The following is a 22,222-nucleotide window of genomic DNA, read 5'->3' as shown; positions in this document are numbered from 1 at the left end:
TTTAAGCACTGGGATGCTGATCACCTGGACAAGCTGCCTATGCTGGCCCCAGGTCCCATTCACTGTCCTGGCTGGGCAGTGCCCCCAGCCCCTGCCCCCACTCCCTCCCTCACAGTCAGGTCCTCGATCTGCCCCCCCAATACCCTTTCCCTCTCCCACACCTCTTCCCCTCCACAGACTAACCTGCAGAGCGCTGCTCTCCATGCTGTCTGCTGCATTCCTGTAAATTGGTTATCTGATCAGTACCAGCCAGTATGGCTGGTTAATAATCAGCTATTGGTATTGGCTGAGAAAATGTTTATCGGTGCACCCCTACCATTTTTGCACCATCAAGGCAAATTGATGTTAATTTTTTCTTGTTTCCCCTTTTAATGTAACCACATTGCTAAAATATATTAAAAAGTCAGCAAGGCTCAAATCTTAGAAAATCTTGAGAAATGTGTCTATTTTTATTACAGTTTCTTATGTTTCATTTCTGCAAGCGAGCACTTTTTTCAGCCTGTGATTCTATAGACTACTGACTTCTTTAGAACACTCCATTTTCCATTATTAACAAGGTTTACTCAGTTGGATTGTTATTATTAAATTAGTAATTAAATAATTATCAGCCAAAGTTCTGTTTTTAACACAAAACCTTAAAAGAATGGGAATAAGGAAACGAAAAGCCCAGCATTTATTGCCGCCTTTAAGTTTCAAAGTGTTCTCTAAATTCATGATACTTGCACTTTAATACCAAACTTTAACTTGGATAGCATGATCAGTTGCATAAAACCCCCCTGGTGTTTCTTACTATTGCACAGTCCATTAATTCATAGTTAATGTCTACTTGATCATTGCAGAGGTGATGATCAAGGTTATGCATTAGAATGTACTGTACTTGCTTCACAGTGTTTTGGAAAGCCTTCACAACCCATAATTCGGAGAAGACTTCTTGTTTTTAAATGCAGGCTGAGATAATGGAGAACAAGATGACATCCTTAAAATGCTGTGTCACTGAGTTGAAGTAACCTAGTTCTCAGTAGCCTGCCACTTTTCTGTACTGGGGTGATGCTCAGTCTGATGGAAGTGAAGGATTGATGGAGTTTTGTCCACAGCTGCATGAGAGACAGTTGACATCTTTCAACATCTTATAACTCTTACCAATCTGAACAGATTTTCATGAGACAAGGAAACTACATTTTCCATGACTATCCCTTGTTAAACTCCAGAGTCTTGCTGCAAACAATTGAGGTAGTAGCACTGTTAAAAAGTATCTTTTTTTTCTCTCATTTAAAATGCAAAGTAGCCAAAATACAGAGCTTGCTGGTGATCCCCTTAATAAGAATCTTTTAAAAAGTTTCTGCATGGATCGTTAATATAAAGAGCACCATCTGCCGGCATATCAGGATTTATAGCACTAGGTCAGAGTTAGTTGTGCAGAGTTCTTACACTTAAATTGTTTCCTGATTACAGCTTTGGGGCTAGCTCTCATGGTCCTTCTCAGCTTTGGTGAGTGGGAAGAGTTAACAAATCCTGTGCTCTCCTAGAGGCAAAGGGGTGGGTACTTTTTCTACTTTTTTTTGGGGGGGGGGGGAAGAGGGAGCAGGGAAGTTGGTTCCCTGGGTCTCCCTATGCCCTAGGGAAGAATTGATCTGAGGTAACCTTAGCTGAGGGATTGGGTCTCTATCCCATGGGGAGGGGAGTGTGAATGGGGGCAAGTGCTGAATATCTGCCTCACTGTGCTGTGGAACAAATAGGGTTAATTGAATGGTGGGGGAGGGGTATAGTTTGATATTGCCTCCCATGTTTCACCCGCCCTCTTTCCTGTTTCTGCCTCTCTTGGTTTGGCAGGAAGTTGCAGGCACTGATAGTTTCGATCTGTCTCACTCCCTCTGTGAGTCCCGTGTTGGAGTGGGAGGCCTTTTCTGGGTCTCTAGACTGGGAGGCTCTTCAGGACACGGGGATTTTGCCATGGGGACGTAGATCGCAGGAGTATGGCCCCGCTGGAGCCCTCCGTGGGCTTGGCTATTATGGTAAGCGAGGGCTTGGGAGAGGCTGACTTAAAGGCTGAATCAGAGCCTGCGGGGATGGGGGGGAGTGCCAGGTTTGGAAATGGCGCTAGGTGTGGGGGTTTGAAAAGGAGGTGGGAGTCAAATCTCCTGGGTCGTGTTTGGAGCTGTTGTATCTGTTGCGTCTGGCAGATTGATAGGAAAAAGATGTCGGAGTGGCTTGAGTTGTATTTCTACCCGTGCCCTTTCTTCGAGCCCTGTCTGTCTGTGTGTTGCCGTTTCCCTGTCTGTAGAAGGGGTAACTCAGTGGAAGTCACCTGCCTATCTCATGGGGGCCCTTTGCTGAGAGAGCCTCTTTTTTGGCCTCTGCAGTGAGTTGTGATGGTCTTTGGGTAGAGGCATCCTTTCCTAAACTATCTTCTGCAAGATTTTGTGCATGCAGCCCTCTACAGCTCACCAAAACTCAGTAAGCGGCCCACCAGCCGAAATAATTCCCCACCCCTGCTCTGGAGTGTATGTTAGTAACTTGTTCATATAGCTATGTGCTAATGGATAAAAGGAAACCTAAGAGAAATTGAAGGCTGGCACTATGTTTCTTGAGATGCTGTGACTTACCTGGATTCTGCTTTTCCTTACCTGCTCACCACAGGAAATAACACTTTGCTCAACAGTGAGGGAGCTTGCTTTTCCTGAGGCTCCCCACTTGCCTCCACAACCCTTTAAGGTGGGGGTTTCAAACTCATCAGGCCCTGTGGGCTGGATGAGTAGTGTGGAGCCAGTCTACAGGCTGGATTGGGCCCACAGGCCGGCCCTGCAGGCTGGCTCAGGGCAGGTACCTCATACAGGACGCATGCTGGACCCGGTCTGGCACACGCAAGGTTTGGCCTCATGTCATGTGCAGCATGTGGGGCCGATCCAGCATGTTCCTCATATTGGCGCATGGGACCATTCTCAGACCTGCGGGAAGGACCATGGCCCAGCTGATAGAGCTCCGCAGGCCTGGTCCGGCTGGCAGGCTGGATCTTCAACACACTTGCTCTGAGGTCTCTGATTTCTGCTGGAAATGCAGTGCTGAACTGTTCTGTCAGCGCTCACAGTTCTAGTGCCTCCACTTCCATGGATTGTCGTGAATCCAATACCTTTTCCCAACCCCTTCTTAGGCCTAGTCCCCTTTCCTTTGTGTCCAGTGTTCTACAGCAGCTCAGGTCTCCTTTTATCCATTTCTCCCTCTTCCATCTCCTGTTCTTCCTCCCCATGTATGCATTGCCCCCCAAATACCACTCCCTAACACATCCTCTCATTCCCCTTTCATGCATAGCCAGTGCCCTCTACCCCACCATGTTCATTTCCAATCCTCCTGCCTATTCCTATTGGCTTGATAGTACTGCATGTATTGAGTACCAAAGTGTGACACTGTTCTACTTCCCCTGAGTTCCTGAAAAATAAGAAGAGAGAGGTGAATGGGTCCTCCTCCTTCCTGCTGCTCTTTTCAGACTTGGTCTGAAGTCTAAGGCAATGGTGTGTTACAAAGTCTGAAGTCTAAGGCAATGGTGTGTTACAAAGTTAGCTATGTTCATGTGTTTCAGGAGCTTGAGCAGTGTAGAATAAAATTACACTTGGGCACCTAAATGGTGTTTAATGATGGTATGGGATCTGGCCCTGTGCGGCTGTACAAGAGTATACCATTTACTTAAGAGACCTTGGGGTAGGAGGTGTGTGTTAAGTGGTCTTGGGGATGTTTGAGGGGAGGGAGGGAGGGGGTGTCAAACTATATTTGGGAGTCTTCAACGAGCTTGCCGCTGTGGATGGAACCATTCTCAGACCCATAGGCAGCACCGTAGGCCGATGGGTGGGGAAGAGGTCTGGTGTAGGACTGCTGTGAGGGTGGGGGAGCGTGTACAAGCACCAGAGTCTTGGTAGAGTGTGTCAGAAGTACTCTTCAAGGCCTGTGCAATAGTGAAGTGATTCAGAGGAGTCAGTAAAGGATGAGTTTTATTTCTTAGCTCTGGTGGCTTCTTCATGGCCAAATATTGGATAATGTTCTGTGAAAAAAGTGAATCCAGGGGTTACTATAGCACAGGGGTTCTCAGGCCAGCAGCTGTCATGCATCTGTGCCCCATATCTGACACAGCAGCAGCAGACCATTTCACAAGCTGCTAAGCTGCTTCCGTTTGTTCCTGAGTTCCCGACTCAACAGGAAGGAGGCTGGACTTACTGGAATGGCAGCACTTGCTTTTAGGAGTTGCAAGTTTGAACATTTAACCCCTGAGGTGCTAAGATGAGCTAGGACCCCCTTACACCTCTAAAGGGTTAAGAGGCATCCTTCCTGAGATTTGATCCCATGCACCTCCCCCTCTTATAAACTGCCCCTTATAAATGTGGGGGTTGATAAAGGGTCACTACTGACTCAACAGAGAGATGGTTCTGTTCTGACTCACCCATGGCCCTCTGTGTAGTACACAGTTATTCAGAGTTTGGTGACAATACTTGTTTTACACTGTAAGGAATCTGGCTCAGGGGACATGTTACTAAAATAGAGAGCCTTACTACCAGCCACAAACATTTAAAAATTGCAAGTGAGACCTTCCCCCCAAAACCATGATTTTTTAAAATCTAATACATTTGGGTTCTTTTCCTTCTGGTTTTAGAGCCGCCGGGCTTATTTTTACAAGTCTGAAAGGTAGAAAGTTTTTCAATGGATTATGAGATTCACCTATAATCACTGTTTTTAAGAGCTGGGAAATCACAAAGTAGTAGGAGGTTTGTGATAAAATTGGGAGAGCAAGTATCCCTGAAGCTCGTTTTCATTAATGACATGGCTATGTGAACAAGTTACAGAGGTACACTCTACAGCAGTGGTCTCCAAAGTGGGATGCACGCAAGACGATCTATTGGGGTGCGGGAAGAAAATGTTAGAACTTCTATTTATATTTATATAAATATACATATATTGGGGGTGAGTGCTCAAAAATTTTTTACTGATAGGGGTGCGCAATCAAAAAAGTTTGGAGACCACTGCTCTAGAGCAGGGGTGAGAAATTATTTCACCTGGTGGGCCACTTAACAAGTTTTGGTGAGCTGTCAAGGGCTGCATGCAAAAAATCTTTTCAGAAGATATTTAAAAAAATCATAGATTAAAAAAATCATATACTAAAAATCAGACATCTACTATAAGATACTTTAATTTTATTTCAAAACATAATTTTTCTTCTGACTTACGCTTTTTTGAGTAGTATATATGGAGGCCATTTTGCATAATAGCTAAAAATAAAGACTTACTCGTGGGTATTGTGTGTGTATGGGGGCATGGACACCGCGTACTGTCAGAGGCTGAAGGGGCATGGTGAACTCCCACAGGCGGTGGTGCTGTCAGTGGCGGGAGTGCGGTGGCGGCAAGTGGGGAGCTCTCTCAGGCAGCTGTGGCACTGTCAGCAGCCGTGGTGGGGGTGGAAGGGAAGGGTGGCGAACGCTGACTGGTGGTCAGCAGCCACCTGCAGATGCCTCTGAAAGTGTCAGTGGTGGCCAGTGGCGATCACAGACTGCCTGCAGACACCGCTGGCAGTGTTGGCAGCAGGGTGGGGGGCGGTGGCGAACAGCTACCACCTGCAGACACTACTGGCAGTGTCGGCAGTGCCTTTGCAGGGGGTGCACGTGCACCCCCTACACGTTGCCAGTGATGGGGGATTTAGGTGTGCAGGTGTGTGGGAGGCTGGGTCCTGGGAGCCAGCCAGGGGTGAGGGGAGGGAGGAAGGGGGTACAGGCGATGGGTGCAGCAGTGTTCACTTGGGTGGTGAGGTCCATCTCCCTCCCCCATCCCTCTAACTGGCCAGCCCTCATCTGCCCCTGCAGCACTCTGCATGGGGCTGAGACCTACCTGGGGCAGCTCATGGTGCTCTGTGGCCCGCATCTGCCCCATGGCTGCCAACAGCATTGCCCTGGCCCTGGCCCCAGTCTTAGCCAATGTGCACAGCTTCCCTGCAGGGCTACTCCTGCTGCTGCTGCAGCCACTCATGTACTGCTCAGCTCTTCCCCCCACAGTGGATCCTCCTCCTGTCCCTGCTGTGCCACACCTGGGAAGCAGTGGCAGCCATGGGGACATGTTCTGGGCACCTGTGGGCAGCCAAGTGGTTAGACAGTGGCCAGGAGCTGGAGCCCCACATGCTAGGGCAGAAGCTGCCCAGCTGCAGCTTCCCCTCACCTAGCTGGGCATATGGTACCTGGCACAGGTCTTTTTTTTTTTTTTTTGTAGCATTTTATTAGAAAACAGGCAATATCAAACATTTAAAAAGGACCCCACCTGAGGCCTCATGGAGGGAATACAAATACAATTTCAAGAAATTACATAATACTCACATGATAAACAACATCTCATTCACACTGCTTAAAACTCCAGTGTTAGTCCCCACGGCTGCTGCTGCTGCCCAGAGCAATGCAGCAGGAGGAGGAGGAGCCGTTGAAGGTCAGGGGGAGCCCAGCAGTACCTGGGTGGGTGGGGTAAGCTGTGCAGTGTGGGCAGGAGGCTACATACAGTCCATCAGTGGGCTGGAACTGACCCACAGGCAGTACTTTGCCCACTCTGATCTAGAGTGAGAATTTGACAGCAAATTTGTTACTTGTTACTCTGTGGTTAACTGCCCAGTGCATGCTGGACAAATGGAACTTACCCTGCAGGGGAAGTTTAAGGTGGTTTACTCAGTGCCACTGGGGGCAAAACTACCTCATACTTGCTACAGGGTAGTTAACATACAGTAGGTTCACACCAGGTAAGATACTTATGGTAAGATACTTATGTATCCCTCAGGTTTCTCTACCTTGAATTTAGTAGTGTTAGGATTGCCTGAGGCAAACTTGTGCCTTTCCAGTAGGCTGAATTTGCACATTGTGAAATTTCTGAAAACTAGGAAATGGAGTTAAGATACAGATTGCTCCCATCACACAAATTCAGCTCTGCCCCCTTTTAAATGAGGTTCTGAACTGCCAGTGTTGGATAGCTGTGCTTGGACCATCAAGCTGGTTGACCCTTCATGTATAAAAGGACCAAGTTAATCCTGTTCTAGAAGTACACAAAATACAAGTATCTGAGTTGGTTGTTTTCCTTTTACTTTCCTGTTAAAGTCACCTTGCTTTTTTCCTCTCCACTGCTGATTCACCTGTATCCCGCTGTGTCTACTGTATATTTCCCACATTTTGCTGCACTGACCCATATTTTTCTGTTGTTCTTATCCTACAGTCATATCTTCTTCGTTCCTCTACCTCATAGTTTCCTATTGTGGTTTACTGATTGTTGCTCCCTCAGCCTTATTTCTTGCTCCTTCATATTCTCCCGGCCATCATTTAATAAAAAGAGTGCCTTCATCTTTTACAAGGTCAGCATGCTTTCAGTCTCATATTAAGTTATTTTTGAAGGTGGCCATCTTGGTAGAGATGGATTTGGTTTCACTTGCAAAAACTGAAAGGACATTCCAGCTGTAATGGCTCATTAGTTGCCTCAGTCCTGTTAACGAAAAAGGAAAACCCCATCATTTGGAGCCAGGCATCATGTTAGGTGATACTTGAAATAATTCACCGTATATTATCACCAGGGCTCCTGGTTTTCCCTGATAAAAAAATGACAAATTCTCTAATAAACCCCCCAAATCCATGATTAAAATTAAAAGTCCTTCAACTCCCCCCACCCCACACACAGCCCCCTGGTTCTGCTTGTGGCCCTCACTCCCCCCTTCCCCCCCACAGACCCCTGGCTGTGCTCATGCCCCTTAATACCCACCCCTAGATCTGCTGCTGCCCCTCACCCCCCACTCAAAGCCCCTTGTCCCCCCCCTCCTCCCCAGCCCTGCCGGAGAGAGCCCCCAGCTGCCAGGGCTATGGGGCCAGGGACCAGGGTCCACATCCTCCTACCCCTGGCAGGAAGCAGTGGCTGTTGCAGTGGAGCAGAGCCTGGCTCCCCCGCCTGGTGCTTGCTGCCTGCCTGCTGTGGAGGGGTGTCAGCTCCCCACTGTTGTGCACACTACTGGAGGGGAGGGGGGACCTGCACCCCCCCAGATCTGTGTATGGGGTGGGCTGCCTGCTGGGGGCTTGGGCTTCTGCCCTGCTGCCCTCCCTTGGGGTCTCCACAGCTTGTGGGTGGACCTGGCACTGCAGGGAACAGTGGGGTTACATGGGGATCTCCTTGCTGCTGTGAGTTCCACGCTGCCCTGGTAAGGCCGTGTCTCCTATGCACACGGCAGCAGTGAGGGGAACCCTGCGCCACTGCCCCTGCTGCTGCCTTGCAGGCAGGGGACATCTTGCCAGGGCATTGTGGAGCTCGGAGTGGTAAGCAGCTTTCTTGCATGGCAGGGCAGCGTGGCAGAGAAGCACCCCCACACTTCAGTGCTAGGATGAGCGGCCTACAGCCCCATCCTGCTCCACACTGGGGTCCTGTGGCCACATATTGCAGCCCCGGGCCCCAAGCCCAATGCACCCCAGTGCTGCCCAATTCCTTCCCTCTCTGTGGGGCCTCAATCCCCTCTCTCCCCTGCTTACCTGTGGGACCTACTTTCCAGGCTGCCTGGGGCCACGTGCATGTACAGGGAGCTCTTTGCAAATCTGCAAAATCCATGGGCTTCTCCGCTAAATGAAAAATCCGTGTTGTGCTCTGGTAAAGGGGGAAATTCATGTTTTTCTTCATTTCTCCCTGTGGGAACCCAAAAACCTGGACCCTTGATTATCACAGGGGCATGAAACCCATCTGGCCCCATGGGCTGGATGAGGGGTGCAGGGCCAGTCTGTGGCTTGGATCAGGTACACTGACTGACCTTGTGTCAGATCCAGCATGCAGGGCTGGTCTGGGGTGTACACTAGATGCAGTACCTGCACTGGACAAGCCCACTACACTGCATGCAGGTTCAGTCTGAGACCCACAAGGCTTTGTCTACCCAAGTTTTAAAAAATTCTTAAGGATGGAGATTCCACAACCTCTCTGGGTAACCTGTTCCAGTGCTTTACTACCCTCCTAGTGAGAAACATTTCGTAATATCTAACCTAAACTTCCATTGCTGCAAATGGATACCATTGCTTCTTGCCCTGTCATCTGCCATCACTAAGAACAGTCTAGCTCCTTCCCCTTTGTAACCATCCTTCAGGTAGTTGAAGGTAAGAAACATGTGAGTGACTATTTCAGGGGAAAAATAACTTTATGGCACAGAAGATCTTTTAAAATCAGTAAAAGAAAAGGGAAGAGTTACCTATTCTTTACAATGGGCAGGCAGAAATCTGAGCTGCCATTTCACTAACCCTCCTTTTTCCTGCTTTTTTAGCAGCTCTCCAACATTGTAAAATGATGTTTTCCTTGAAATAGTCTCTCACATGTCTGTTCTTCAAGGAGATGAAAGCTCTGTACACTCTGGAAATGACTATCCTGGAATTATTATTGCTTTAGAACAGTGGTGCTCAATCTCCTGCCTGGGGCCAAATCTGGCTTGTGGAGTATCCCACAAGTCCAGAAATGTGGTGGCAGGAGAGCAGTGGTAGCATTAATTGCTGCTCTGCTTCCAAATTTTCAAACCTGTGGTGAGCCCTGCAGGCTGGATTACATGGCCTTGCATGCCAGATTGCAGACATGAACCAACCCCATGTGCTAACCCTGTGCTGGATCAAGGCCATAAACTGACCTAGCCACTGTTCTGTGGGGCCCAAAGGACAAGCATCACTGTTTTAGGTTAGTTCCTGGGTTTTTTGCACAGTATCATAGCCCTTTGCCTTCACAAACAGTCTCTCTGTTTCCCATGGCTGTCCATGCTCATTTTTTTCTGCTATTCGCTCCCATCTTTATTTCCCCTTTTTTTTCATTTGTTTCCACACCGTTTTTTGTCTTTACCTTCAAGCTGCATTTCTTTGCCTCTTCCTTGCAAAACTCGGGTACCTCCAAGCTAGGGAGGAACATCTGTGGTGGTGTAAATTGCAGGGGTGGAATTTGCTATGTTGAAGATGGCCCAGGGGCTCACAACTGCTTGTACCAAGACCTGTTGTTGCCTATGACTGTATCATCACAAGCATATGCAGGAGATGAGGCATGTACAGACCTTTCTCTTACGTTTGCCAGGTGACAGGCAAAAGTTTAGAGCAGGGATGTAGAATTGACTTAGGATGTTCTGCAAATTGTGGTGTAGTACAGAAATCCAGCCCAAGTGACTGGCTTGGAATGACATGAAACTTCTGCTTAATCCCAGTATTTCACACATGGTAGCTTTGGCAGCAAAGTCTGAAGTTCTTTCACACTGTTCCCATAGGCAAACCCCAGAGACTAAAAGTGTGATTCATCGGCTCATTTGCTGCGGTTTGGTGGTTTGAGCTATCATTTGGTGTGGGGAATGCCTATCGACCTTTGTAAACAAGCACGTGTTGTTGGAATGGATTTGTTCCCTCTCTCGGACAGTGGAATGGGCCAGGTGGGGCTGCATTATAAATCTGACAATGGGAAAGCCATCCTTTGAGCTGCAGGGGTCCGTGAGACCTTGCCTGGTTGAGCTGTTGTAGATGGCACATCAAAACTTCCCCTTACATAGCAACTTACAGATGCATCTTTCCAATGTGTTACCTGCTTCAGTGGTCTATAACATGCTTTGATTCGCAACTGATTACATCTGTGCAATTCACAATGATTTCTAAGTCATTCTTGAGAAGTGTTTACTGCGGGGGGGGGGGGGGGGGGGGGGGAGGGTTCTTTCTGCTTGAATAGTTCTTTTATAAAGTCTGAGTCATTGGGTTTGGTTCAACAGGCTTGTGGTTCTAAGTATTACTGATCAAAGATTTGGGGAATAAGAACGTGTCAGCTTTTTTGGGTTTTTTTCCCAATCTTTCAGTTTTCAAAACTTAGAAATTTCTTTCTCCTGTAAGGTCGCTTTCACTAAATCTGACTCACTCTGCCTTTCCTGTTATTCGATGTGCCTGGATCTGAATTATTCTGAACAGGCTGCATGTCCTGCTCTGGCTTTTTTGGCTTGGCTGCTCAAGTATTTCCTATATTTACTTTATATACTTTATTTACGCTTAATTCAGCTTCAGAAATCCCTATGGTATCCTGCTGGAAGCTTCTTTGGCTAGAATGTCAGCATGATTATAACTGGACCATCTGTGTGAATGATCTTTCACCCATTGTCCAGGAAATAGTCAGCCACGATCTTTAATTGTCTGTCGGATGTTGTTCTTTGTGCCCAGATGGCTTAGGTTTGGCACGGTGTAATCCCTTCTGTGTTTTAGGTGAATGGGTTAAGCATTTCACATATAGAATATATTTAAATTAATATTTATTTATCTTTTTTGCTGTTTTTGGCAACTAAAAAAAGCTAACACCCCCTGTCTATTGTTTATAATTACTGTATTTACTTGAATATAAGACAATCCATAAATAGATTCTCTGTAGATGGGCAATTTAAAAATTTGTTATAATTTTTGAGGTATAGAATCTAAGTATTGCAGGGAAAGCAATGGCTGGTGTGTGTGTGTGGGGGGGGAGTCAGATGGCCCTCTTGTCCTCTCCCTCTCCCACATCTTCCCCCTGCAACCTTCCTGCCCCCCCGACACCTGACCCTCCCCCCCAGTCTCTGCCTCTTCTCCCCAAACTCCCCCTAGTCTCTGCGTTTCCCCCTCTGCTCTCCCCATTCTCTGCCCCTTCCCCCCAACTCCCCAGTCTCTGCCTCTTCTCCCCACGACTGTCTGATGCTGCTGCTCGGGCTGTTCCATCTTGAAGCACAGCACGTAGAAGCTCAGCCCTGGCCTGGCCATGCAGCAGTGGCAGGAATTTCCATGTACTCTGTGCCTGGGAGAGACCCCAGTCTGAGCTGCCCCTGACAGTAAGGGAAGGGAAGGGAGTAGGTGGGGTTGGGGGGGCATAAGCAGCAGAGGAGGGGCAGGAAGCTGCACCAGAGTCAGAGCCACAGAAGCTGCCTGTCCCCCCCCACGGCCTCTTTGCTTTGCATGTGAATATAATACAAAGGGATTTTCTGTCCATACTGATTTTTGTCAGGGGGAACCTTATTTTATATTCAAGTAAATATAGTAACAGCTCTCTGAAACTCTTGGCAATTAGAGAGTCTTCCCTTGCTAGCTGACAGTAAGAAATGTAGGTGTAGAGCCCTTTCTATAGGTTTGAATGGCGTTTGATTGAATAATTGTCCCTCCCAAACTTCTAACTCAAAGGCCAGCAATTTATAGTTGGTGAGCCATGGACTGTGGGGCTTTGGTGGCATCAGGTGGTGCAGGACTTTGCCTGTGGGCACTCTATGTGCTGCCATACAGACAGTGGCTGGGTCCTAGTGTTTGCCCACCTGCCTTTGAGGTGGGATGAGTCATTCCAGCCCTTGCTGGAAAAGGTTATCTACCCCTGCTCTAACTTAAGGAGGAATTGGAGGGGAATGGAGCAGACAGGTCTTTAGACTTGCCTTTTCCTAAGCCTACAACCACAGAAGTGTATTGTTGCTTACCATTAGTAGGTTGGCTTTTACTTCATTATAGTTCTTTTAGGAAAAAAAACCCCATTTCTTCCCAGGTGGGATTTATCCCACTTTCAAAACAGGCAGTTGGAGAAATATTCTACTCAGAACATTTTTCATACTGAGAAGTTAATTATCTCTTCTAAAAAGGAAAAGTATTATTAGACTTGTTATCCCCATGGAGTCCACAAAAATGTCCAGGTTATGAGTTGTTTGAGTGTGGATTTTCACACACTACACACTTAGTGCTTTGTCAAGAGTTTTTTCTTATGATCTAGGGCTTAACACCTCAAGAACCATGGCAAGGTATAAAAGCCTTTTACTGTTTTTGTTAAATGAGGAAGGAAAACATTACTGTATTTGTTAAGTGAGGAACGAAAACATCTAGGATACTTAGGGAATTAGCTGGAGTCTTAGTGGTTCTGCTAGCCAATTTGCTAGTGCAACTCTTTGAGCAGTTGTGGCACTCAGGACAGGTCCCAGAGGACTGGAAAAGGGCCAATGTGGTCCCTATTTTCAAGAAGGGGAGGAAGGAGGAACCAGGTAACTATACGCTGGTTAGCCTCACCTCTGTCCTTGGCAAGACCTTGGAGAAAATTGTTAAGGATCACATTTGTGGGGGACCAGCAGGTAAAATAATGCTACAGGGCAACCAACATGGGTTCATAGCAGGCAGATTCTGCCTGACTAACCTAGTTTCTTTTTATGACTGGATCACAAAATGCTTGGATAAAGGAATAGGGATAGTTGTTATTTACTTAGATTTTAAAAAGGACTTTGACACAGTGTTGCACCCAATTTTTATAAATAAACTAAATCGTTACAGTGTAGATTATTACACAGTCTGGTGGGTGGAAAATTGGCTTATGGGATGCACCCAGAGAGTGGTGGTGGATGGGTCAGTTTTTACCTGGAGAAATGGGGGCAGCGGAGTCCCCCAAGGCTCTGTCCTGGCACCGGTACTATTCAATATCTTCATTAGTGACTTGGATGAGGGAGCAGAAAGCACTCTGTCCGGGTTTGCAGATGGCACCAAACTATGGGATGAGGTAAACAAACTAGAGGGCAGGGAGCGCATCCAGATGGATTTGGACAGGCTGGGGTAGTGAGCAGAACAGAATAGGATGCAGTTTAACAAAGATAAGTGCCACGCATTGCATCTAGGGAGGAAGAATTATCAACATGCCTATAGTCTGGGAGGGACCATTCTAAGTAGCACAATTGCAGAAAGGAATCTCGGAGTTGTAGTCAACTCCAAAATGAACATGAGTCACCAATGTGATGAAGCAATAAATAAAGCTAACCGTGCTGTTTCTTGCATAAGTAGGTGCATCACAGATGGGTCTATGGAAGTGATGCTTCCCCTCTGTGTGGCATTAGTCAGGTCGCAGCTGGAGTACTGTGTCCAGTTTTGGGCACCGCACTTCAGGAGGGATGTGGATAACTTGGAAAGGGTTCAGAGGAAGGCCACCCATCTGGTTAAAGGCCTACAGAAAAAACCCTACGAGGACCGATTGAGAGACCTGAATCTCTTCAGCCTCCACAAGAGAAGGCTGAGAGATGATCTTGTGGCTGTCTACAAACTCATCGTGGGGGACAGCAGGAAATAAGGGATACTATGTCTATCAGGGCGCCCATTGGGGTAGCTAGAAACAATGGCCACAAAATGAAAGAGCAGAGTTAGACTGGGCATCAGGAAAAAATTCTTTACAGTGAGGGTTGCCAAAATATGGCATATGCTTCCAAGGGAGGTGGTGCTATCCCCCTTCCTTGGAGGTATTTAAGAGGAGATTGGACAAACACCTGACTGGGGTCATCTGACTGCAACACTCTTTCCTGCCCAGGGCAGGGAGTCAGACTCAATGATCTAATAGGTCCCTTCAGACCCCAAAATCTATGAAATCTGTAATGTTTCCTAAAAGATGGAGATGATTGATATGGTTATAACCAAAAATCATGTCAGCTCATTTAGAAAGTTATGGTTTTGCTAAGCTGATTTTTCTAACCAAAACATAGAAGTGTGGTGAGGGGAGAAATGTGGGGGAGAAAAAGACCAGAGGAAAAGAAGAGAAAAATGCCCTGTGATAGCTGGACATAAATGGATGGACACTTATTAGACCTACAACTTAGAACAGTATATAAGAAGGACAGAGAAGGATAGAAAGCAAAACACAAGGAAACAAGCTGACCAAAACCAACCTCACTTATAAGGACTTCTGTGCTGAGATAGTGTTCAGCTTTGATAGTAATTTCCATCAGTGGCTATAGTAGGCCCTATAACCCAAACCATTTAACCTCAGAAGACAGCCTCCTATCTTGCAGCTTGCCAGCCTTAGCAGTTCTGGAGCATATTAGTTTCTGAGCAACTTGAAAAGTATATAAAAAAGGAAATGGAAGGAGAGGGCACAGAGGGAAAGGTTTCGGTAAAACTGCAACAGGGACTGGGTTTTCTTGAGCATGACTAGTGATTTCAGTTGTTCACCATCTTCAGGCCTAAGGTCCCTTCCAGCACCTCACTGGAACATGGGTGAGGTTAGCTGGGTCACAGTCAGAGGTGAGGGCCAGTGCTGGGGCCTGTGGTGAGTCCCTTCAAAGGAATTTACAGTGATCATCTCTCTCTTCGCAGCTCATTCTAACCTCTGCTGGGGTGTGGGGTGAAGAATTCTCAGAATTACCCCCAGACACCCCACAATCCCATGGGAAAACACTGAGCAGAAAAAGCCTCAACTACCCCTTGGGGAAAGAGGAGGAGCCAAAGTGTGACATTGGAGAATACCTACACCCCAATAAGACCCACTGCTGCATGCGATGTCACGCAGGTACGACAGGCTGTAATGGTGAGGGTAGTTGTTAATGAGACCTTAGAGGCATTACCATCATTTGCACTCAGGCCAAGTAACTCTTGCCCTCTGGGTGTCTCATGCTTTCTTGCCTTGATAGAAGTTCCTTTTCTGGGCTTCCTTCTTTTTCCCTGTGTTCTCACTGTCCCTCATCCTGGTGAGAGCAACTCCTGCTGGGCTAAGAAAACAGTCCCCTCCCCACATGCCCCCTGCCCAAACCCTACACCTTCAGCTGTGAGTTATTATTCCCACTCCTCCCCATATCCTTGGGACTTCCTAATTTCTCATTCAGCCCGGGGAATGCATCTCTTTTCCTGTCAGATTCCTAATAGGTGGTTCTTTTTTAGGGACCTACTTGGTAGGTCACTGTCGGAGCCGTAAGGAGGTACCTGACTGCAAAGTATGCCCCAATGGTACATACACAGATGTACATAACACTGTGCCCAAATGCTTCCGGTGCAGTCAGTGTGGTCCAAGTGAGTTTCCTCAGTAGGAGATGGGAATGGGGGAAGTGGGTGATGGAATTTGGGCTGCAGGGAGAAATGGTGCTGGTGGGGATGAGGGGCTGGAGAGATGGAGGGGCTGTTGGGTGGGGAGAGGAAGGTGGAGGGGAAGAGAGGGTATGGGTGGTTTGTGCAAGAGCAACAGGGGCAATGGAGTTTAGATGGGAATGCTCATCAGGCTCCTGATGCCAGCTCCTTACTGGCTTGCAATGACTGTTGTCTGTCTGGAGTGGCCTGTTTCTGGGAGGGTGGGAAAAGGGTAGTATCATCTCTTTTTCACTTGTCCTCAGAGAACCAGATAACAGTGTCTGAGTGCACCCGAAAGCAGAACACGGTGTGTGGCTGTCGGGACAAAGAATATCTGTCTGGACGTTCATGTAAGAAGTGCAGCTTGTGTCTTAACGGAACCATCGTGCAACAATGTGAGTGACATAGTATGTGCACACCACAGTCCCTCCCCAGGTGACACTGGGCTCTGTTGAAATGAGTTTGCCCAGGGACTTGAAACAGCCTTGCCACAGCTGTGTGGAGCTTTCTGCAGTCTAATTGATCCTACCCAGAAGCAGGGTAAATTAACTTGCATGGAGTTCATGCTGCCATGGTTGAACTGTCTCTAGTATCTGTGCTGGCTTTTTCTGGGATAAAGCAATGGCTCTTCCTCCTTGCCTTGCCCTCATCCAAGGGAGACATATTCCTGGTCACACAACAATTTGTGGTTCTTTCTCTTCTGTCCTCTTTCTCTTGGTTGGGAATGGTTTCACCCTCTCTGGTTCTTTAACAGTCTTGCCAACTCCCACTGGCCCCTGACACCTTCCCCATCCACCTTACACCCTTCCTGCTGTACAGATCCTACCTCTCTTCTGTCCCCAAGAGCAGTTTCCATCCTTGATCATGTCCAAGAGAAGTTGCCTTTGTCACATACTTCCTCCCCCTATTCCCCACTCACTGGAGCAACATCTGTCTGCCTCAGAGAAGATGTCCACCTCCCCTCCCTTTTGCCCTGGCTTGGGTACTTTCTCCTCATGCTCTGAAGCAATTCTTCCCTGTTCCAGTCACCAAGCTGGATTGATCCTAAACACACATACATACCCTTCACCCCTGCCCTGGAAAATTTTTCTGCTCCTTTCCCTGGCATGATACATTCTCTGCTTCCTCTTCTGTTCCTTGCCATTGATCAGTGACTGCCACTGTCCTTCCCAGAAGCAGTGGTCTCTTCTCTATCATCTCCCTGATTTGAAGGTGGTTTTTCCCCATCTCTCTCTCTTGTCCTGGAGAAATGTCATGTCCACTTACAGAGTGATTTCATTCCCCACCATCTCCCTGACTTTGACTTCCTCTGACTTCTCCATAACTCTAGTTTAGTCATTCTCAACCTTTTTGCCAGCTCTTAGCTTTCACTTTTTTTCCCCCAAAGTCAAAAAATATACCAGAGCAATTTTCCTGTTGCAAAGAACTCAGAAAAGCCACAACAGGTCAGAATGTGTTTGATACTATTTGAAAGCCCCAGGTTTATCTTGTGAACCAAGCGTGGGTGTTTGCACACCTGGTTGTGCTAATACTGCACTTCATCCTTAAAAGGGTCTCATATTGTCCTGGTTCAGAATTACTGCTCTAGTCTGATTTCCACCTTGTCCTGCAGCATGCCCTCCAGCCACGTATCCTCTCCTGCTCCCCCTCCAATGGATGTCTTGCCCTTCCATGTCTCTCATCCTCCCTGAACCAAATCCCCTGCCACATAGAGGAGCCTCCTCCCTTTCTACCTTGCCAGTCTTTCTTTGTCCCACTCACTTGCCCCAAAGTGACTTCTTTTTTTCTCTTTCCTTGGGCAATTTCCTTCACTAGTTCCTACTCACAGCACTTCCCACACCCCCTTCCTGCTGAACAATGACTCTCCCCACCACTCCTGGAGCCATTTTGTTGCCCTCTAGTTGTTTCCCACATCCCAGATCTGGTCTTCATGTGACACCCCCACTTCCCCAGGCAATTTCTCCTTTTCCTTCCCTTTCTTACTGCCTCAGAGCATTTTACTCTGCAAGTCTTGTCCATGCACCACCCACATCTTGGAGCAATCTCCCCCTTCCAGGGCCTGACTCTCCCTCCCATCCCTGATGCACTGGAGCTACATCTTCTTCCTGCCTAATGTGAATCTGCCCTTCTCTTTGCTTTGGGGTGGTTTGTTTCTCCCTGCTCTACCACAGCTCTTTCCAGCCTTCCGCCCCATCACACCCACATCAGAGCAGTGCCCCTCCACAATCTCTGTGCATGAGAGTGATCCCCCAGCTCTGTTGTAGAGCCCCTCAGTTTCCAGTGACTCTGGAGTTGTGACATTTCCCCATTTCCTCGATTCTGAGGAACAATTAACCCTCTTCTTTCTACTCCCTGATAGTAATTCCTTCACCCACAGAGAGAAAACATCCTTTCTCCACCCTCAGGTGATTCTTCCCTTGTTGCTTTCCTCTCCTCCTTGGTCACTTCCCTCTTTTCTTGGCAGGTGAGAAAGACAGAGACTCCATCTGTCACTGTCACAGTGGATTTTTCCTGGAAAGAAGCAACTGTTACCCTTGTAACAGGTGGGTCAACCTATGTCCCTACCTCCTGGGGAATGACTCCAGCAGCAGTCTTGGTGGGAAGAGTTTCTCTTAGGGCCTTCTTTCTGCTAAGCCAGACTCCACAGGCCACTGACCTGCAGCGTGATTGAATAGCCTCATCTGCCAGGTCCAGCCTGCCCTTTGTGCTGTTGCTGGCGGGGGAGAGTCCCTGGGAATATACAGCACACTGTGCTCTCATATGTCCTGCCTGCCTACTCAGACCTCTACTTCCTTCTTTCAGCTGCAATACAGAGACGTGCCGGGAGCCTTGTAAGAAAGTGATTCCAGTGCATACAGTAGTTTCCCCAGAGCCAGGTAAGTCCAGGGAGACCAGATGGCATCACTCCCTGTCTGTTCCTTTTCTCTTCCCCATTACTGCCTCTCCACAACATCCCCTTCCACTTCCATGCATTTTCCTTTCCCGTTCTATCCCAGGTCTTCTTTCCTTCCTTCTTTTACTCATTCAGTTGTTCCCCAACCCAGATCTTCTCATCTGCCTCATCAGCCTTGTTGCATTCGGAATTGGCATTCCTGTGGTGTTGCTTGCAGTTAGATGGATCAAGAATATTCATAAAAATGGGCCAAGTCATATTTTCTACTCCTGTGGTGAGTAAAATGCCAGCCGGGGAGGGATGTGTGCAGTGAGTGTTAGAGGGATCACTTGGAGCTCAGCATCCCATTGGTTTGCTTTGCTACATGGCAGAGGTCCCTGGGGGCAGGATGAGCTCCCAGGTTTGCATCCATGCTCCTGCCTGTCACCTGCATCTTGTTTGAACTTGGTGCTGGGACGAGTGCATTTTACCACAGTCTTTCAGAGCTCTGAGGGTGTCCGTGGTCATGAGCTGCTTTTCCTGTTTTCCTTGGAGGACAGGAAGTGAGAATAATTTCCCCCCTCCCTTTTTTTTTTCAGTTTCTGTGCAGCAGCCAACCAAGGAGCAGATACCTGAGGTAAAACACCACTGAGTATACTGAAACCTCCCCTTTTCCTTCAAATTACCATTCTCCTTAATTCCACTCTGCCTGGCCTAGGGCAAAACTGTTCTTGTCAGCCTGCCTCCAACGCTTATGCTTCCAAATGCCATGAGCTATTGTGCTCTGGGCCTGTGCTTATAGGTTCATGGACCCCCTTTTCCTTTCTACTGGGGGAATAGGTCCTATCTCCTGGCTCAGACCCACTGTGTTTCCCTCTCCCTTGAGAATCTTAGATGATTGTTTTTATGTCTTGCTCCTTCACATGGACACACTTCTTTCAGTTTTGACTTGGTCAGGCTGGGTAGATCCAGCTCACTAAATTCCTTTTCAAAGCCTGTTCATGGCAGTTCTGAGGTCATTCTCTGTCACTATCTCTTTGGGGTCAAGGGGCTCCAAACACTGTGCCTTCCCCAGGATGGTGACCCTGCCCTAATGTATTCCCTGGACTATGCAGAAAGACACCTCCCTGCTCCTGGATATGAGATTGGAGAGCCCAGAGCTGAAAAGATACTTTTCTTCCCAGACTTCCTTTTCTGATGCCAGGAGAAAGTTAAATCCTCAAGCTCTGTAGGAAATAAATGTTTAGTCCCGCTTCCACAAGCAAGGTGAGCAGCAGGTTCTTGTTGCTTCTCTACCCTTCTCTGCCCTGTTTGTTGTGCAGTGGCAGCTCTTTCTGATAGGTGTGGTACTGGACTGCCTCTGTGGTGATTCCAAGGTAAATAAATGGTCTGGACAAGTTAGTTACCCACAGTGTAGATGATGTGCTACAAGTTCACAGCTTGGCTGACCTTGTGGTAATCTGTTGATGGGACAAGACCCTCACTGTCTCTCGCAGGCTATGAACAACGGGATTAAAACTGCTGTTTTCCCTGTGGAATACACCCAGAAGGAAACACTGACAGTCACTGGAGTGGAAGTGCCCGTGTCAAAAGCAACAGATTCACAGGAGCTACCAGACTGTGTGGGACCTGCTGGAAAGGCTCAGCTCCCAAACAGTGAGTGTATAAGGAGGAGGTGGGATGCAATGGAGTCTGAGTCTGTTTTGTGTACATTATCTGCATCCCTCTGTCTAAGGAGGGAGAAGGCCTTGTGCCTGGGTGAGGCCAGCCCAGAGTGGATGCATGGTAGTTGCATGCCTCCTGCATCTGCTTATAGTCTTCTGCCCAGGAGCTGGTGGCCTGCCGTATGGCATGATATGAAGGTGAAGTGCTAGCCCACTGCAGGTATTTTTACAAGAGTAACCTGGTGCATTTGTGCCTATGTATAGAAGAGCAGCCTGGTGCATATCACTCTGTGCCTTTGTGGGCAGGCTCAGGCAGGCACAGATATGATGTGTATCTTTGAGGTGCACAACTTGAATTGGGGTAGATGCTTACCCAGACAGTACTATCAGCTTCCACTTGCAGGCCCCATGATTTCATTTGGCCCCTTCTCTCCCTTTCCTGTGCCCTACCCCCTCACATCTCCCCCCTCTCCTGCAGACCCTGACGTCCTCTATACTGTGGTGGACCATGTGCCGCCATACCGGTGGAAAGAATTTGTACGGCGCCTGGGGCTGAGTGACTATGAAATTGAGCAAATTGAGATGGAGCAGCGTCGTGTGCGGGATGCTCACTATGAGATGCTGAAGCAGTGGAGGCTGAAGAAGGGCCGTGGTGCCACTGTGGAGTGCATCAGCTGTGTCCTCAACCAGATGGAACTTAGTGGCTGCAGCGAGGCTATCCAGGAGGCTCTACCCAGGCGGCCCTAGTTCCTCCCCTCCAATGCCTGCCACCTGCATAGGCCTAATCCCTTTTTGCTTCAGTGCTTCTCTCTCCAGCTTGGTCCCTTCAGAGAAAGTCAACTTCCTTCCTTGTATGTTTCTTGCCATTCTTACATCTCTCTTTTTTACCCCCTATGGTGGGTTTATTGGGGTTGGCAGCACATTATGCTGGAGAAAAGGATTGCTTCTCAATGAACCACAAAATCAGTTATACCTTTAAACCAGAAGAGAGTCCCATATCAGCTCTAATAGGGTAGCGCATGTTATAGGACAAGACATATGGACTCTGTGACCAAGATGGGAAGGCCAACTTGCCATACAGAACTCGGCCTTCCAGCCCTGGGAAAGGAGTAGTCACGGGGACTCAGGAGCTGATTGCTGGCCCTGTTGGAAATGGGAAGAAGTTACTGTCTGTTTGGGTGCTTGAGAAAGAAATAAGGGGGCTGATAGGTCAGGTGAAATGGTTGGTGCTATTTCTCTAGTTCTTTTCTGTATGTATGTTAGCATTAACAAAAGCATTTACATAAGTCCATGCGCACGGACTGGAGTGAATGGGCAAGTCTGTGTGGGTATGTGAATGACAGTGTATGGAAAGGTGCAGCATGCCACGACACACACCCATCTCTCTGTCTCTGCTTGCATACAGGTGAGGCAGGCATGTGGGCATATCTGTCTGCATGCCTGCCTTTGGGCAATGTGCTGAATCGAATAGAATGGCAAATATAATTGTATATATATTTTTGGACCTTTGAATAATTTCACACTACTTCCCAGTCTCTCTCCCAGGATTTCCTAGGATTGGGAGATTTGGCTTATTATGGAATAGTTACCACATTTGGCTTTCATTGTAAGGCTGTGAGCCTGGGTGGGGTGGGTAGACCTGAGGGCACAGATTATTGTCATATTTCATGAATGTGATTTTTTTAGTCTGTTGCCTGCAGGAGGTTTTTTCTTAATTTGTAAATACACTAAGAATTCTGAAATAAAATCCACATTTGTAACTGTGCATCCACCTGTACTTGTCTAGTTCCTTTCCCAAAGGTGTGACAGGCCAGCCCTGTGCTTGGGGAAGCGCTGGATGCTGTGCTGCCAGCAGTAGT

The 22,222-nt window shown here is 47.8% G+C and overlaps 1 protein-coding gene across 1 annotated transcript; it reads left to right on the top strand.

Annotated features, from left to right (window-relative positions):
• Positions 1 to 1,830: 1,830 nt before the first annotated feature.
• On the top strand, positions 1,831 to 22,128 carry TNFRSF1A (TNF receptor superfamily member 1A). Its single transcript, XM_090057317.1, has 10 exons — positions 1,831 to 2,012; positions 15,084 to 15,276; positions 15,645 to 15,773; positions 16,091 to 16,222; positions 18,292 to 18,370; positions 18,630 to 18,703; positions 18,872 to 18,994; positions 19,299 to 19,336; positions 20,196 to 20,355; positions 20,842 to 22,128. The coding sequence occupies exons 1-10, from the start codon at positions 1,974 to 1,976 to the stop codon at positions 21,108 to 21,110; spliced, it is 1,236 nt and encodes a 411-aa protein (XP_089913443.1). The 5' UTR covers positions 1,831 to 1,973; the 3' UTR covers positions 21,111 to 22,128.
• The last annotated feature ends 94 nt before the right edge of the window (positions 22,129 to 22,222 follow it).

The sequence above is a fragment of the Crocodylus siamensis genome, chromosome 1 (assembly GCF_052110815.1).
Source record: "Crocodylus siamensis isolate JL-2025a chromosome 1, ASM5211081v1, whole genome shotgun sequence".
Lineage (NCBI taxonomy): Eukaryota > Metazoa > Chordata > Crocodylia > Crocodylidae > Crocodylus > Crocodylus siamensis.
The sequence above is the reverse complement of the archived record's forward strand: the minus strand, read 5'-3'. Positions and strand labels throughout refer to the sequence as shown.